The 14332-nt window shown below is 64.2% G+C and overlaps 1 protein-coding gene across 1 annotated transcript; it reads left to right on the top strand.

The window, feature by feature from the left end:
- The first annotated feature begins 853 nt into the window (after positions 1–853).
- On the top strand, positions 854–5737 carry HMX1 (H6 family homeobox 1). Its single transcript, XM_036853963.1, has 2 exons — positions 854–1484; positions 4339–5737. The coding sequence occupies exons 1-2, from the start codon at positions 1085–1087 to the stop codon at positions 4992–4994; spliced, it is 1056 nt and encodes a 351-aa protein (XP_036709858.1). The 5' UTR covers positions 854–1084; the 3' UTR covers positions 4995–5737.
- The last annotated feature ends 8595 nt before the right edge of the window (positions 5738–14332 follow it).

The following is a 14332-nucleotide window of genomic DNA, read 5'->3' as shown; positions in this document are numbered from 1 at the left end:
AGTGGCTCCCGGCCCGCCACTAAGGCCCGGGCCTCCTAGGGAGCGGGACGGTGGCGACCCGCTCTCGCTCAGCGGGTGTGACATCGGGCGTGCTGCCGGCAGGGCCCCGGAGATAGGGGAGGGGGCTAGCATTTTCTTACATTTTGAGCCTGAATCTGAGAACTAGAGAGTTCTGTCGCACTACATTTGGCATTAAAAGCATATTTCATTAAGTGTAAATATTAAAAATATGCCACAATTTTGCAGCCTTGACACCCGGAGTCTAAAAAAACGACTAACCCATTCTCTTGCTGTTTCTTGGAAGCCCCGGGGTCTTCCTGCCACGGTATACACACGCACACAAATACATACAAGCACACACACACGTGCACACACTCACACACACCACACTCGTGCGCGCGCACACACGCAGTTCCTTACTCTCGGTCCAACACTCTCCCCTCGGCGAGGTAATTACTGCCCTTGCCGGACACTGATTGGCCAGTCTGTTTCTCATCGGAGCCCCGCAGCCAATAGGCGGCCCCGCGGCCGAGGCCCCACCTCTCCAACCCCCGGCTCGGGTGGCTCGGGCCGGGGGAATGAATCACGCGGGGCCGGACTGGCCGCGACCCCCCGCCTGGGCCGCCGGCCGCCCGCCCTCGGACGCGCGACCGCCTGCGCGCCCGGATCCGGGCGGCGTCTCCGAGCAGCGGCCGCACTCGGGGCCGGCGCGGCATCCTCGGGCTGAGCTGGCTGCCCGCCCGGCCCGCGCCGCCCCGCCCCTGCTGGCCCCTCCCCTGCCCTCCCCGCCCCCAGCGGGGCCGGCCCGGGCGGCGACCAGAGCGGCGACGTGAAAGGCGAGCGAGGCGGCTGCCCGGCCAGCTGTCGGCGCGCACCCGCTCCCGGCCCAGCCCAGTCCGGCGCGGAGGCCGCTGCCTGCCCCGCGGGGCCCGACGCCAGCGCTCCGGGCAGCGGCTCCAGGGCCGGCCCGCGCGTGCGCCAGGGAGCCGCGCGCCAGCGTCCCCAGCGGGGACCGGGACCGGCCGCACCCCGGGCTCCCGGAACCCCGAGGAGCCCGGCAGAGCCCGACGGACCGGCGGCCGCGATGCCGGACGAGCTGACGGAGCCCGGGCGCGCCACGCCGGCCCGCGCCTCCTCCTTCCTCATAGAGAACCTGCTGGCAGCCGAGGCCAAGGGCGCTGGGCGCGCGGCCCAGGGCGGCGGCGGCGGCCGCGAGGACGAGGAGGAGGACGACGACGACCCTGAGGACGAGGACGCGGAGCAGGCGCGGCGGCGGCGGCGGCTGCAGCGGCGGAGACAGCTGCGCGCGGGCTCCGGGCCGAGCGGGGACGCGCGGGCCCGGGCGCTGCTTGGGCCGGGCGCGCTGGGCCTCGGTCCCCGGCCGCCCCCGGGTCCCGGGCCGCCCTACGCTCTGGGCTGCGGAGGCGCCACGCGCTGGTACTCGCGGTCGCACGGAGGCTACGGAGGCGGCCTCAGCCCTGACAGTGAGTGAGGGCGCGGGGAAGGCGGGGGCCGGGGGGGGGCCGGGCTTCCTCCCCGAGCGTTTGCTCGGGGACTTTGGGTTCGTTGGCGCCCTTTCTGGGCCATCCTCGTCTGTAGGGGGCTCTGGGTCGTGTCGGGCCCCAGCAGAGCCCCGGGTTGAGCAGGTTTGGAGGCCCACTCTCCAGGACAGCGTCCCCATGCAGGGAGAAGGTTTCGCAGGCTCTGGGCTTCACCCATCACCAGGCTCTGGAGAGCCCTTGGAGAGGAACCTGGGGACAGGGGACAACAGACAGCTAAGAAGAGAAAAGGAAGGGGGGGTGGGGAATACAACAGGGAAAGGCAGGCCATGGGAGGGGGCACGGGGGGAGGGGCAGAAAAGAAAAGAAAAGGACAGAGAAGAAAGAGAGAGATGTTGGGGGCGGAGAAAGGAGAGAGGGGGGAAGAGAAGATGAAAAACAAACAAAAAGCAAAAAGAAACCCATAAGTGATGGAGAGAACAGAGAAAAGATAAAGGAAGGAAAGAGAGAGGGTCAGAAGACAGAGTCAGACTCAGCAAAATGAAGGGGGCGTTGAGTAGAGGGAGCCGCTGTTGTGGAGGCCTGGATGGGGGGACAGCGGTCTTCCCCAGCAGCCGTGTCCCCAAAGTCCCATCTCCCCTACAAGCTGCAGCCAGGGCCTGGGGCAGGGGCCTGGGTCTCCCTCTTGGGCCTCTCAAGCCCCTTGGCTGTGGCTGTGCAAGGCAAGAAGCCCCCAGTCCCACCCCTCTCTCTCTCCCTTTTCTGCCCCTCCCCCTCCCCCGCCTTTGTTCCCTGCTGAGGGCTCCGAGTCTGGGGGTGGGGGGTTTTCAGCCCCGGAACCCGATCGATCTCCCCTCTTGACTGGGCATTCCAGTCCCTGAGTTCTGCTCCCCCTCCCCAGGGTCACTGCCTCCCTTGGGGACCTGCCGTTTGGAGGAAGCCCCCGGGCAAGAGGACTAGGAAGCTATTCTAACCTCAGCCCCCAGGCTTTGCCAGCTCCCCCCGCCCCAGGCGCACACTGTGAGGCCAGCTGAAGACTCTTCCAGGCTCTTGCTCTGAAATACTTTCAGCTCCAAGCGAAAGTTAACGAGTGCTGGGGGGCGGGTGGGGGGTAGTAGGTGGGTCAGACCCCTCTCACCTCTTGGATAACCCATTCTCTGGTGTGGGATTGAGCCCCTCGCAAAGGGACCCGCATCTCAGAGCCTACACCCAGAAGGTCCCAGGCCCCTGCCCCCTTCCCTTCCGGGAAGCTCGAGCAGGCCTCAGTGTTTGCCCCGAAATTGAGTGATCAAACGTAGTGCCCTTCTGGGGGTGTTTCTGAAAAGGGTCTCCGGGGGGGGGAATGCGTTCCCCTCTTGTCCCTGGGGTTCTTCTCCAGCTGCAGCCCCACAGGCAGCTGCCAAAGAGCCGGTCCTTCTTTCGTATAATGCGGGTTAGGGGTCCCTGTTTTGTACCAGAGCTGGCAGGCCTGGCTTGGCTTCGTGTGGCAGCACGTGGGCCTCTGTGAGTCTGGGGGCCCCCCATATCTGGTCGCACACATGCCAGCCTGGAACCTGACCCCTCTTTGGACACCATGAGGGCTCATGCCACCAGGGTTGGGCAGGGACATCCGCAAATCTGCACACCTCCACGGGCGCGGCGGAGCGCAGGGACCAAGCTACAGACACAAGCCTGCCGGTGTTGGCACACCTTACGGGCTGCTCACGCTGCGGGCTCACCGCTGCCTTCTGAGGGCTGGCCGGGCCAAGGTCTACTCGACGGCCGCAGTGCTGACCTGCGGCCTGTGTCCAGCAGCCTCAGCCTGAGGCACAAGGGAAACTGGCCTGAGTTGGCCTGCTGAGCCCGGAAGTCAGGCGGCTGCCCGTTTCGAGCTGGGCCTGGAATCTGGACCAGCACCTGGGTCCTGGGCAGACCCTTTCACCTGGAGTCATCATCCCTTGCCAGCCCTGGGGAGGGGGAGGCGTCTCCTCTGGGAGGTTGTGTGGAGCTTGGTACTTGGAACACGAGCTCAGGGACCCTCTGTGGGCTTTTGTAGCCCCAAACCCACAGGCTCAACCACGGGCCCAATGTGTCTGGGGTGAGATGCGGCTGCCGCGTGTTTCTACGGAGCCAGAGCTGCCCTTGTCTGCGCTCCCTCTGAGTGTGATTTTGGGTAGAGAGGGCACGTCTCCATGGACATTTGAATTAGGGGCACAGGAAATGGGGGGGAATAGGTTCGCAGTGTCATCCGGTTGGAGTTTGGCTTGGGGAATTGTTTGCATTTGCTTATTCTCCACCAGTGGGAATATTTCTACGCAAGCGGGCATTCCGCATCTGCTCCCGAGCGCGAGTGGGGAGAGGTCATGGCAAGTCTTTACTTCTGTGTCTGGGGGACTTGGCCTAGGGCTGAGTGCTAGGGATGAGGCCCGCTCTGTGCTGGTTTCTGGTGTGTACGTTTCTCAGAAGGACCATCCTTTTCTCCGCGAGGTGTACCTCCGGGGCTTTTGTGTGTGTTGATTTGAAGTCACTGTTTAAGGGAGTCAGTCTTCCTTCTGTGTTTCTGTTTGTGTTCCTTTTCTTCCGTCTTCCCTCTGTCGCCCTCCGTGTGGATGCGCGGTTCTGGGCGTGAGTGTGTGGCCAGCGTGTTGGTTTGGAGCATCGCTCGGGTCCTCAAGTTCACCTCCAGATGCTCTGCCTTTCTCCGGTCCCAGGGTGAGATCTGCCGTGGGTGGGGCTGCGTGGGGACAGTTTCCCTGCTCGTGGCTGTGGGTGACCTCACGGGGGAAGCAGCTGGCCTCAGCGACAGGGCCGGGGGATCAGCCTCCAGAACCAACCCACGTTCCTCCTCTCCCCCCTGCAGCCAGCGACCGGGACTCGCCGGAGACGGGCGAGGAGATGGGCCGTGCAGAGTGCGCCTGGCCGCGGGGCCCCGGGCCGGGAGCGGTGCAGCGGGAGGCGGCGGAGCTGGCGGCGAGGGGCCCGGCAGCCGGCGCGGAGGAGGCGGCGGAGCTGGCCGAGGCCCGGGCGGCGGCGGCGGCGGGGGAGGCGCGCGGCGGCGGCGGGGGCGGCGGCCGCAAGAAGAAGACGCGCACGGTCTTCTCGCGCAGCCAGGTCTTCCAGCTCGAGTCGACCTTCGACCTGAAGCGCTACCTGAGCAGCGCCGAGCGCGCCGGCCTGGCCGCCTCCCTGCAGCTCACCGAGACGCAGGTGAAGATCTGGTTCCAGAACCGCCGCAACAAGTGGAAGCGGCAGCTGGCGGCCGAGCTGGAGGCGGCCAGCCTGTCCCCGCCGGGCGCGCAGCGCCTGGTCCGCGTGCCGGTGCTCTACCACGAAAGCCCCCCGGCCGCCGCCGCCGCCGGAGCTCCCGCCGCGCTGCCCTTCCCGCTGGCGCCCGCCGCGCCCGCACCGCCCCCGCCGCTGCTCGGCTTCTCCGGGGCCCTCGCCTACCCGCTGGCCGCCTTCCCAGCCGCCGCCTCCGTGCCCTTCCTGCGGGCGCAGATGCCCGGCCTGGTGTGAGCCCCCGGCCGGCCGGGCCCACTCCCCGTGGCCAGTGGGGACTTCTGCGGACGCGCACACGGGCCGAGGCGGCAGCGGTGGCGCCAGGGGGCCGTCCGTCAGGGAGGGCAGGGACGCTCCCCTGGCCCTCCTGCGCCTCGGGGAGCGCAGGCTGCCGCCCGGGGCGAGCCGAACCCCTGTCCGAAGATCGGAAGATCGTCCAGAATGTAACAGAGACGCAGGTGACTGTGGCTCCCCAAACGGTCGCAAGGCTGGATCCCCGCTGGGAAGAGAGCATCACAGAGACAGTCGGCCATGCAGCCCAGGGCCTCCCCCAGCCCCCCACCCCCGGGGACAGGCCTCAACCTCGGAGCAAATCCAGCTCCCGCCCCGCCGGAGCCAGCGGCGGGGCGCAGTCCACAGCAAATCCAGGCTGTCCCAGGTGCTTCACGGAGGTGACCACTCTCCAACCCGGACAACCCTGCCTGGGACTGTGCATGGGCAGGACAGCAGGCCTCCGGGGCACGTGATCAGTCTGATGGCCTTAACCTCGGGCCGGCAGAGAGAGAATCCCAGGAAGAGAGCCCCTGTGGAGCGGAAGGGGTGAAGATCCTTCCAGGTGGCGCTGCTCTCAGATTGTCCATTCTGGAGACGGGGCCAGACTGGGGCTTCTCTCCTGGGCTGCAGCCCCTGGTTATCCTGGCGAAGACTTTTTTTTTTTTAATGAATCTACTTATTTGCGTATGGAATAAAAAGGGACGTTTTCTGGACAGTTGCTGCTGCTTTGTGATCACTGGGGCCGAGCCTCTCCTCTGGTAATGGGCTATGGTGGGCACCGTCTCCCCCCTCCTGGATCACCTTCCAATGCTGGCCAGGGGCAGGTGGGCAGGTGGGCAGGAGCTGGGGTCTGCGAGCTGTACTCTCAAGCCCCCACTTTCTCCAGACAGGGAGGCCCAGGAAGACCTTAGGGGAAGTCAAGGTCAGGGAGGAGAGGGGCCTAAGGTGGAAGAGGGGATTCTGCATCCTCTGTCGCTCAGTTCTGGGGCCTTCGCGACAACCGAAAGCCAGGAGTCGGGAAGGCAGAGCCCACTGGCCACTCACTTGGCACAAGGGGCTGCCAGCTGTGTGGCCCCCTGCGTCCACTGCCCCTTCCCGCACTGGAGTTGAGAGCCATCTCTAACATAGGGGTTTTTTCTTTTGTCCAAAACAAAACACTGGCGCCAGAGAGCCCAGCAAGGTCAGGTGGGGAACAGGGCTCTCTGGCCTGGGCCTCATCCCCTGGACCATCTGCAGTCTCTCTTGAGCTGGGGGACTCGGACCTGTGGGCAAAGTGCCAGCTCAGGGCCCAAGTTTATGGGCTCTTAAGGAAAGCTTATTGAAAGCTTATTCCAATGGCTGGATCTCTACAGCCGGCCTGTTGCAGGGTGAAGACAGGGGCCTGCTGCATGGGGGAAGGACACTTTATTGGGTGTGCTTCTCGAGCCCAGAGAGAGAGGTCATTCGGTGCTTGAAACGGTCACTTCTGTAACAAAATTGAGCCCCCTCGGAAACCCGTCTCTGCCCCCTGCCTTTGGGACTTCGGGTGGAACAGACGCTCCCGGGCTGAGCTGCCCAGCAACTGGGCCACCCTCCGGTGTCCTTGGAGTTCTCAGCGGTGGCGCCAGACAGCCCAGGAGAAGGCGCCACGGGGGTCTCCCCCAGGCAGGAGGTCCATCTGTCTGCCCCTGCCATCCAGCTCCGTGACCCGGAATCATCCCCTGCCCCAGCCCCTCCAGTCAGTTCCCAGTGCCCTGAGGCCAGGCCCTGGAAAGCTCCAGCAGCCCTCCTGGGGAAGCGGGGAGCAGTCCGTGGCCTAGGTGGTCCTTGCCCCTCTGGGCTCTAAGGTCCCCACCTTCAGGCTCCCAGTGCCCAGGGCATAACAGGGGTGGGCAACCTGAGAGACTCATGGGGCACCTCCTCCAACTAAGCCCCCATCCTGTTGCCGCATTTGCTTCCCTTTGAGGGTTGGCTCTCCTCTCCCTGAGGGAGGGGGGACCTGCCCCATGCTACTGCTTTTCCTGTAGGTTTCACTCGACTTTGCCAGGAGGGACTTACGATCTGCTTCTCTACAGCCAGCTTGCTCTAGCCATTTCCAAAGGTCTTCGCTCCTGACCAGCGGCCACAGGGGGAAGTGAAGTGCCAAGAAGGCCACTCAAGGGGCAGCACAGACCATCTCTCCCTCCTCCCACTCTCTTCCCCACTGTGCCCTCTCTAGGCATCAGCACCCTTGGCTCAGCCTCCCCTGGGACCCTGACCCTCCGTCGCTTGTGTGGTGACCTCATGCTGTCAGCAGACGAATCACTGCCAGTCCTCAAAAGGACACATCCAGAAGGCCTGGGAAGAGCTGGCCGCACCGCGGAGGCCTCCGGGCCAGCGCAGGTCCCCCCGCCGGCCACGGCCACCTGCTCTCTGCCGCTTTCCCTCCACGCACCAGGCGGGCAGTCAGGCGGTGCCGGCGCTCTGTGCTCCGCGCCGCACCCGCGCGGCATTGCACCGTGGTGATGGGATTCGGCAACGGCCGTGGTCCCGAGCTCTCGGACCACGAATGGGATCGTTACAACCCAGGTTAAAGGGGTTATCACCACGAGGCAACCGTTTTATTCGACTGTTTGTGGCCTGTGTGGGTGCGGTCTCGAGGTGGTGGCGACCAGACCGCAGGGCGCAGCGAAGCGCTGTGTGGCACCGCGGTCCCCAGGCGGCTCGCCCACAGCGGCGGGTCGGTCTGCACCAACCAGAGCTCCGCGTCCGCCCGGGAGCCACCTGGCGCCGGGGCCACAGGCGCGCGAAGGTGAGGAGCCGTGGGCGCCGTACCCTCGGACCCGCCCGCCGGGAAGCAGCGAACCCGAAGGCCGGCCGCTGGAGTCAGAGGGAGGAAGGGTCTACGTGGCTGCACACGCGGGGCGGATTCGGGGAGAAGGGCTGCGTCCTTGGATGAAGCAGTGAAAAGATGGGCTGGAGAGCGGCTTCCTGGCCGCCGGCTCCTCCGAGATCCGCCGGGTGGGAAGGAAGGCGCCAGGAGGAGGAGGGAGAGGATGTTGCCCTGTACGGGAAGGGGCGCAAGCTAGAAGCCTGGCACTGAAATACAGAAAGTGGATCCAAACCTGGATTAGGCCGGGGGATTCAGGGAAGCTGGCTTCACCCCATGATTACCCAGCGTCCGGAGGGTCGCACCAGGGGCAGCACAAACCAGAGGGAAGCGCGGTAGGGAACACGCAGCCCTAGAGGGCGCGCGGGACCAGGCTGGGAATGCGCCTGGCTCCGGCGCCATCACTGCGGGCCAACCTCGCCTCGCGCACGTTGGCTCCGCTCCTGGCGGGAGAGGAATGGCTTTGCTCTGTGTCTCCCGCACGTGCCGTGGCCGCGCTCCCCAGCCCGCCAACCCTAACTTCTTACGTGAGATCCGATTCCAGCCACCCTGGGCCGCTTAGGGTTTCAGGCTGCAGAGTCCCTGAGCCCAGTTGGGTCCACCAGGCTTCGGACACCCTGGCTGACCTGCCAGGATTCCCAGCCAAGTTCATGCAGAACCAGACCTGCTAAAAGGGACAGGCCAGTCTCATTTCCCCCAGGGTGGTTCTCTGCCAGCCCCACCCCACCTGGGCACTCCTGGTCCTGGCTGAGAGAGCAGGCACTGCCCCACCCCAGCTCTCTTCTGCCCGCCTCATTCAAAGCCCTGGCGAGGGACTGATGGGCATCCCGGTAAGTGCCTTTCTCCTAGCTGGCAGTTCCCCATCCGCACCCTGCACCTGGGAAGCCCCCGCCTTTGTACTCCTGCCCAGCCAGGGCCTCCCCTCCAGCTGACCCCCTCCTCATCAGATACAGGTCAAGGGCTGTCAGTGGCCCCCAACCTCCTCCCCACAAGCTTGGCCTGGCTTCGTGGGGTGACGGTTTCGCAGAGCCTTGGCTCTGAGCCTACCCAGAAGGCGACCCACCTGGGCTGAGAGCTGGTCAGGTGGGTACCAAGAGGGAGGCCAGAGGGGCTGGGCCGGCTTCTCTCTCTTCCTCCTGTCTGTAGGTGTCTCCCAAGCATCCTTCAAAGCCTTCTGGCCTCACCTGGCAATTCTCAGAAAGGTAAACTGGGGGCCGAGGGGCAGAGACTCTGGGGCAGGGACTCCATGAAGTCACTGGGCCACCGAGGCCCAGACTCCCCTTCCTCCACCTGGCGCTAGGGAGGTCAGGGCCCCATCCTGGAGTCCCCCCTCCCTGATAGCCTGCACACTCAGGCAGTGTTTGCCCTCCCTCCCCACCCGTCAGAATCACCTGGATCTTTTCCTTTGGCCGCCCTCAGTGCGCATGCCTCCTGCATCCGTTAGCTAGGAGCAAAGCCTGAACCCGGTGATCCAAGGTGGGTCCCCAGGGCGGCTCACCACACAACTGCGTACAAACCCTGCTGCCCTCTCGGGGAGAGGGACGCTCCCTCATGGGTAGACTGGAAAGGGGGCCACCCTGTTCTGATAGCACCGAGCTCTGAATCTGGGACTCGGATGGACGCTTGGGACAAAGGTGCAAAGACAAAGATCAAGAACCACGAGGCAGTCTCCGGCTTCACCACTTGGAGAGCAAACAAGAGCTGACTGCCTGGCCCTTGCCAGCTCCTGCAGCTGTTGGCTTCAGTTTTTGTTTGTTTGTTTGATTATAAAAGTAAGAATGCTTACTATTGATTATCTGGCAATTGCAGTAAAGTCAAAACAGAAATACTTTGCATTTCCACCATCAAAAGTCAACTGCTTCTGAGTATTATATGAAGCTGTGGATTTATTGTGAGGCGACTTATAGCTGTATTGTTAATTTTTAAAAGTTCTTATCTTTTAATTTTTAAAAGTTAAAGATGCACTTATGTATTTACCGCTGAAATGATGTGATGTCTGCGTTTGTTCGAAAGTATCTCAACAAAAATAAACAAACTAATTAATTAAATAGTAAAAATGAAAGGGAGAAGCACAGATGACATTAGATTGGCCAGGAGTTGATCATTGTTGAGTGGGGGCTGGGTACATGGGGCTTCATTTTAAGGCTTCCTCTACTTTGTTTTATATTTGAAAACTTTCATAATAAAAATGCTTTAAAAACTAACTGCCCAGAAACGTCAGGGGTGTGTATCCCTAGCGGCTGGTTCTCTGCCGGGGGCCGTTTTCGTTACAGGTTTATTTTCATCGGATCGCAGTCTGACCTCGGTTCAGTTTACATCCTGCTTGCTTTCCCCCCACCCCCACCCCTTGCTTACTTCGCAGTGCGCATTAAAGCCCGTCAAGCATGTCTCTGCAGACATGTTTCAGGCTTAAACTTCCCTCTTTCTCCACGTATCTGTCCCTGCCTCCATCCCTTCCCCACTGGTCCGGGCGCTCCTCTGGGTCCCCGACCTGAGCGCCAGCGCCCGCGATCACCTCCGCCCGGGAGGCCTCTGAGAGCCGCGGAGGACGGATCCGGGCTGGAGGAACGCTGGCGCCGCCTCCCGGCTCTCGCGGCCGGCGTCACCCACGCGGACCGCGATCTCCCGCTGCTTGTGCAGCCCAGGTCCGACCCCGCTGCGGGTTTGGGAGGCTGAGCCCGGCGGCCGCCCCTCTGGTCCTGGGTTCGTGTCTTCAGTTTCTCGGCACCTCCTTGACGCTCTCGGCGTCCCTGGTTCCGCAGCGCCAAGACTCGGACTGAAGTGGGGTGGGGTGGCTAAGGCTGGGCCGGACGTCCCTGGAGGGCAGATGGGGAGGGGCTCACGTGCTTGGAGCTCCATCCCGAGAGGCAGACCAGTTCGAAGCGTGCTCCCCATCTCCTGGAGAGAGGGTGAGCTCTCGGATCCTGGGGGTGTGAGGGCCCCGCCCAACGCGAGAGCCGACAAGGTGCATGCTGGGGGCCTCTGGGATGCGGGCGCTCCAGCCCCGAACTGCGAGACTCCCTGGGGTCTCGCCAACCCCCTGGATGGGGACCTGGTGAAGGCTAGCGCGCACGACCTCGGCGGTGCCTCCGGGGCCCCGGCTGCGCGTTTCCTTTCTCGCTCAGATTCTCTGCTTTAGTCGGTCCCCGCCCCTCCGCCTCTTTCTCTCCATTCTTCTCTGCTCTCTTCCTTCCATCGGAGCTCAGGATTCCGCCCGTGCGTCCGTCCCCGCTGCCGCGGTGCCCCCCTTGGCTCCATTCCCCCCCTCCGGGATGAGATTCCTCCCCACTTCGAACCGGCCCAGATAGGAGTCGGGGAGGCCGGGCCCCCTTTAAAGGTTTTATTTCTTTGCGGAAGAGCGCACTCCGGGACGCACGGATCCCGACCCGCCGAGGCCCTACGTCGCCTCGATCCGGCTGGGGGGAGTCGGCGTCGCCGCTTCGCGTCCGGATCCCGCGCCTGCCCCTCTGGGGCCCTCGAGCCGGGCTGGCCCGTCTCCCGGCCTGAGTGTCCCCCCGGGCTGCCCGAGCTTGAAGGAGAGAAACTGGCAGTAGCGCCAGCTCCGCGGCTCCCGGGACCCGGCGGCCGGCCGGCGCGGAGCGGCCCCCTTCTCCTCCCAGGCCGTGGGGCGTCGGAGAGCAAGGCCAGCGCCGCTCTAGACCCTCCGGGCCCGCGGCCCTCCCGGGTGCCCCGCCCCCTCCCCGCAGTCCTTCCGGCCCCGCCCCCACCCTTCCCGCCGGAGCCCAGGCCCCCTCCCCGCCCCCAGCCCGGCTCACCTGGCGTCTCCTTGGCGTCTCGGAGTCTGGCTCGGCCTTCGGGCCCCGCCCCTCGGTTCTCACCTCGCCCCTTCCCGCTCCCCTCTCCCCCGCCCGTCCCTTCCCCCTCCGGCTCCGCGCCATCCGTGCGATCCCCGCGCCACCACCTAAGACGCCGAGCTCTAGCCCAGGGGCCGGGGCTGGCGCCGGGGAGAAGGGAGGTGCCTGAGCCCGCCCGGGTCCCCGAAGGCTTCTGGGAGGAGGCGGTATTAAACCGGAAGGCTAGAGAGGAGTGAAGCTCCGGGCGCGCGCAGGTGGAGACCTGGCGGTTCGCCTTGTGTATCGGCCCTTGGTGGGAGCAGCTGGACCCCACTCTCTGCCGTCTGACCCTCGGGTCGGGCCCCCCGTTCCACTCTTCCCTCCCGGAAAGATGGGGCACAGAGTTAAGACCGTGTGCTTCCTTCGCCGGCCGTCTGCGTGGCTCTGGGAAAGTCCTTTCCCTTTTCTGAGCTCACCTTTCCATCTGTGGAGTGGGTAGGTAGTAGTGGTGAAGGTCGCGCGGCCTATTGACAAGAGCGCGGGCTCAAGGCTTGCTGCTGGGTACACAGCCTTCTGTGCCCCTGCTCAGTGCTGACTACACCCGGGGGCACCTACCGCCGAGACCCTCAGCCCACAGGTCCGTTTCCTTCGGCCTGTGCCGGGGCCGCCGCCTGCCACGGCTTGGTCCTGAGCGCAGAGTCAAATCGCTCCCACCCCCATTCGCGCGCCTAATCAGGCTCCCACTGGGGCTCCAGGACACCTGAGGGTGCCCGCGCACCCTGTCCCGGCAGGCCGGCGCACGCATGCGCAACAGCCCTCCAGGACTACAGCTGCACCCCTAACCCCGCCAGCACCGTCAACATCTCCGTCTGCCCCTCCAGGGCCCAAGCGCCCACACTCCCAGGGCCCAAGCGCCCACACTCCCAGACCCATAAATCCTGACCTTTGCCTCATCCCCAGCGGAGAAACAGCGTGTCCACACGCCTGTGTCCCCCACGCCCACCACGGGTAACTGCGCCTCTTCCGTTCTAACCACACAGCTGGCCTCGGAAATTTGACATCCAGAGGTGCACACAGACCCTGGCCCAGACCGAGCCTTGGGCCAACCAGCCTTGCTCTGCTGTGTCTTTCAAGAGCTCATGGTGGATGGCCCGTGATCCACATCTTCATCACACTGAGGCTTTCCTTGAGCTGGGAGCTGATCAAGCTCTTTACCCGAATTGTCTCACTGCATCCCCACAATAACCTGGTGGGCGAAGTGCTGTCCCCAGTTTAGGAGTGAGGATTCCGGCTCATATGTGTGATCACACCCAACCCCAGATCACACAGACCACGTGTGCGGGAAGGCAGAGCTGTGTCCAGCTCTCTTTCCAGGGAGGAAATGACACAAGCCAGCGCGTGTGGGGCGCTCAGCCCTGCGCGCGGTGGTCCTCCTGGATGGGCTACTGGAAGATGGGCGGGTGGCGGCAGTTCATAAGCTCAGAAGGGACGTGCCTCCCGTTCCATTCCTTCCCCTCGCCATTCCTCAGGCCTCCTCTCCCTCTTCCAGATAGACTTTCCCTACCTGAGTCCCCCCTACATGGGGGGTGTTTGGGGGCAGCGCCTCTGTACCCTAGGCTGCCCCTCAGGAGGCCCCACACTGCGGAGCGCCTTCCTTGGAATTTTCTAAGTCCCTCTAGAATGGCTGGGACCCTTCAGGCCTTAGTGGGGTCTGAGAGGGAAGCCCCAAGCCAGTAGAGACCTGTGTGGGCGAGAATTTTTGAAGGGCAGCCTGGCCAGCTGCGGGATCGGAGAGATTAGGTTGACAGACTGATGCCGACACACCGATTCGTGATGATTCAAATTGTTTATGTAGGCAGGGGGCCCTTAAAAATATTCCATTTCCCTGTGTGTGTGGGGGGGTGGGTGGGTGGTGGTGACAGCCTCTGGGCCCCCTCCCCAGAAAGCCTCCAGCTTCTTGAAAGAGACCCTTGCCAGCCTCAATCTCACCTCCTGTGCCCATTTCACAGATAAACCCAATGTGGCCCCAAGAAAGGCAGAGACAGGCTACCCAGAAGCCCGAAGCCACACCTCCCTCCAGCGCCAGGGGGAGGTCCCACCCCAGCCAGGTGCCTCAGGAACCAGAGGGGCCATTGCCCCTACCCCCCCCACCCCACCCCAGGGTGGAGGAGAGGAGGGAACTGGGAGGCCCCGGTGGAAAATGGGTCTTAGAGGAAGCCCACCCTGCTCTGGTGCCCTCTCTGATCTCCCATGTTTCCCCGGGGGCTTCCCAAGGGTCTCTCCACTGGAAGTCTGATTCTTCCAAAGAGCCTGGAGGAGGGAGGTACTGGGCCCCGGGACCCCAGCCAATCATCAGAGGGTGTGTGTGTGTGTGTGTGTGTGTGTGTGTGTGTGTGTGTGTGTCACTGCAGACCTCTCCCAGCCGTTGGGAGGGAGGCTTGACTCCGGGGCCCGAGGTGATGAGCTCAGGGTGCGTGCATGCCGAGCCTCCCGCGTCCTGCAGCCGCCGCGCTAGGGGGTTGCCCAGGGTGGGTGCGGGGCCTTTCCGTCTTGCGCAGGCCTCGGCTCCTCCCGCGCGCACAGGGGCTCGAGCGGGCACCGGGGACCTGGGCCCAGGGATTGCCCGGGTCCCGCCGACCCTGGCCCAGGAGCGCAACCTC

Source organism: Balaenoptera musculus, chromosome 5 (assembly GCF_009873245.2).
Source record: "Balaenoptera musculus isolate JJ_BM4_2016_0621 chromosome 5, mBalMus1.pri.v3, whole genome shotgun sequence".
Taxonomy (NCBI): domain Eukaryota; kingdom Metazoa; phylum Chordata; class Mammalia; order Artiodactyla; family Balaenopteridae; genus Balaenoptera; species Balaenoptera musculus.
Note: the sequence above shows the minus strand (reverse complement) of the source record. Positions and strands in the feature narration are given on the sequence as shown.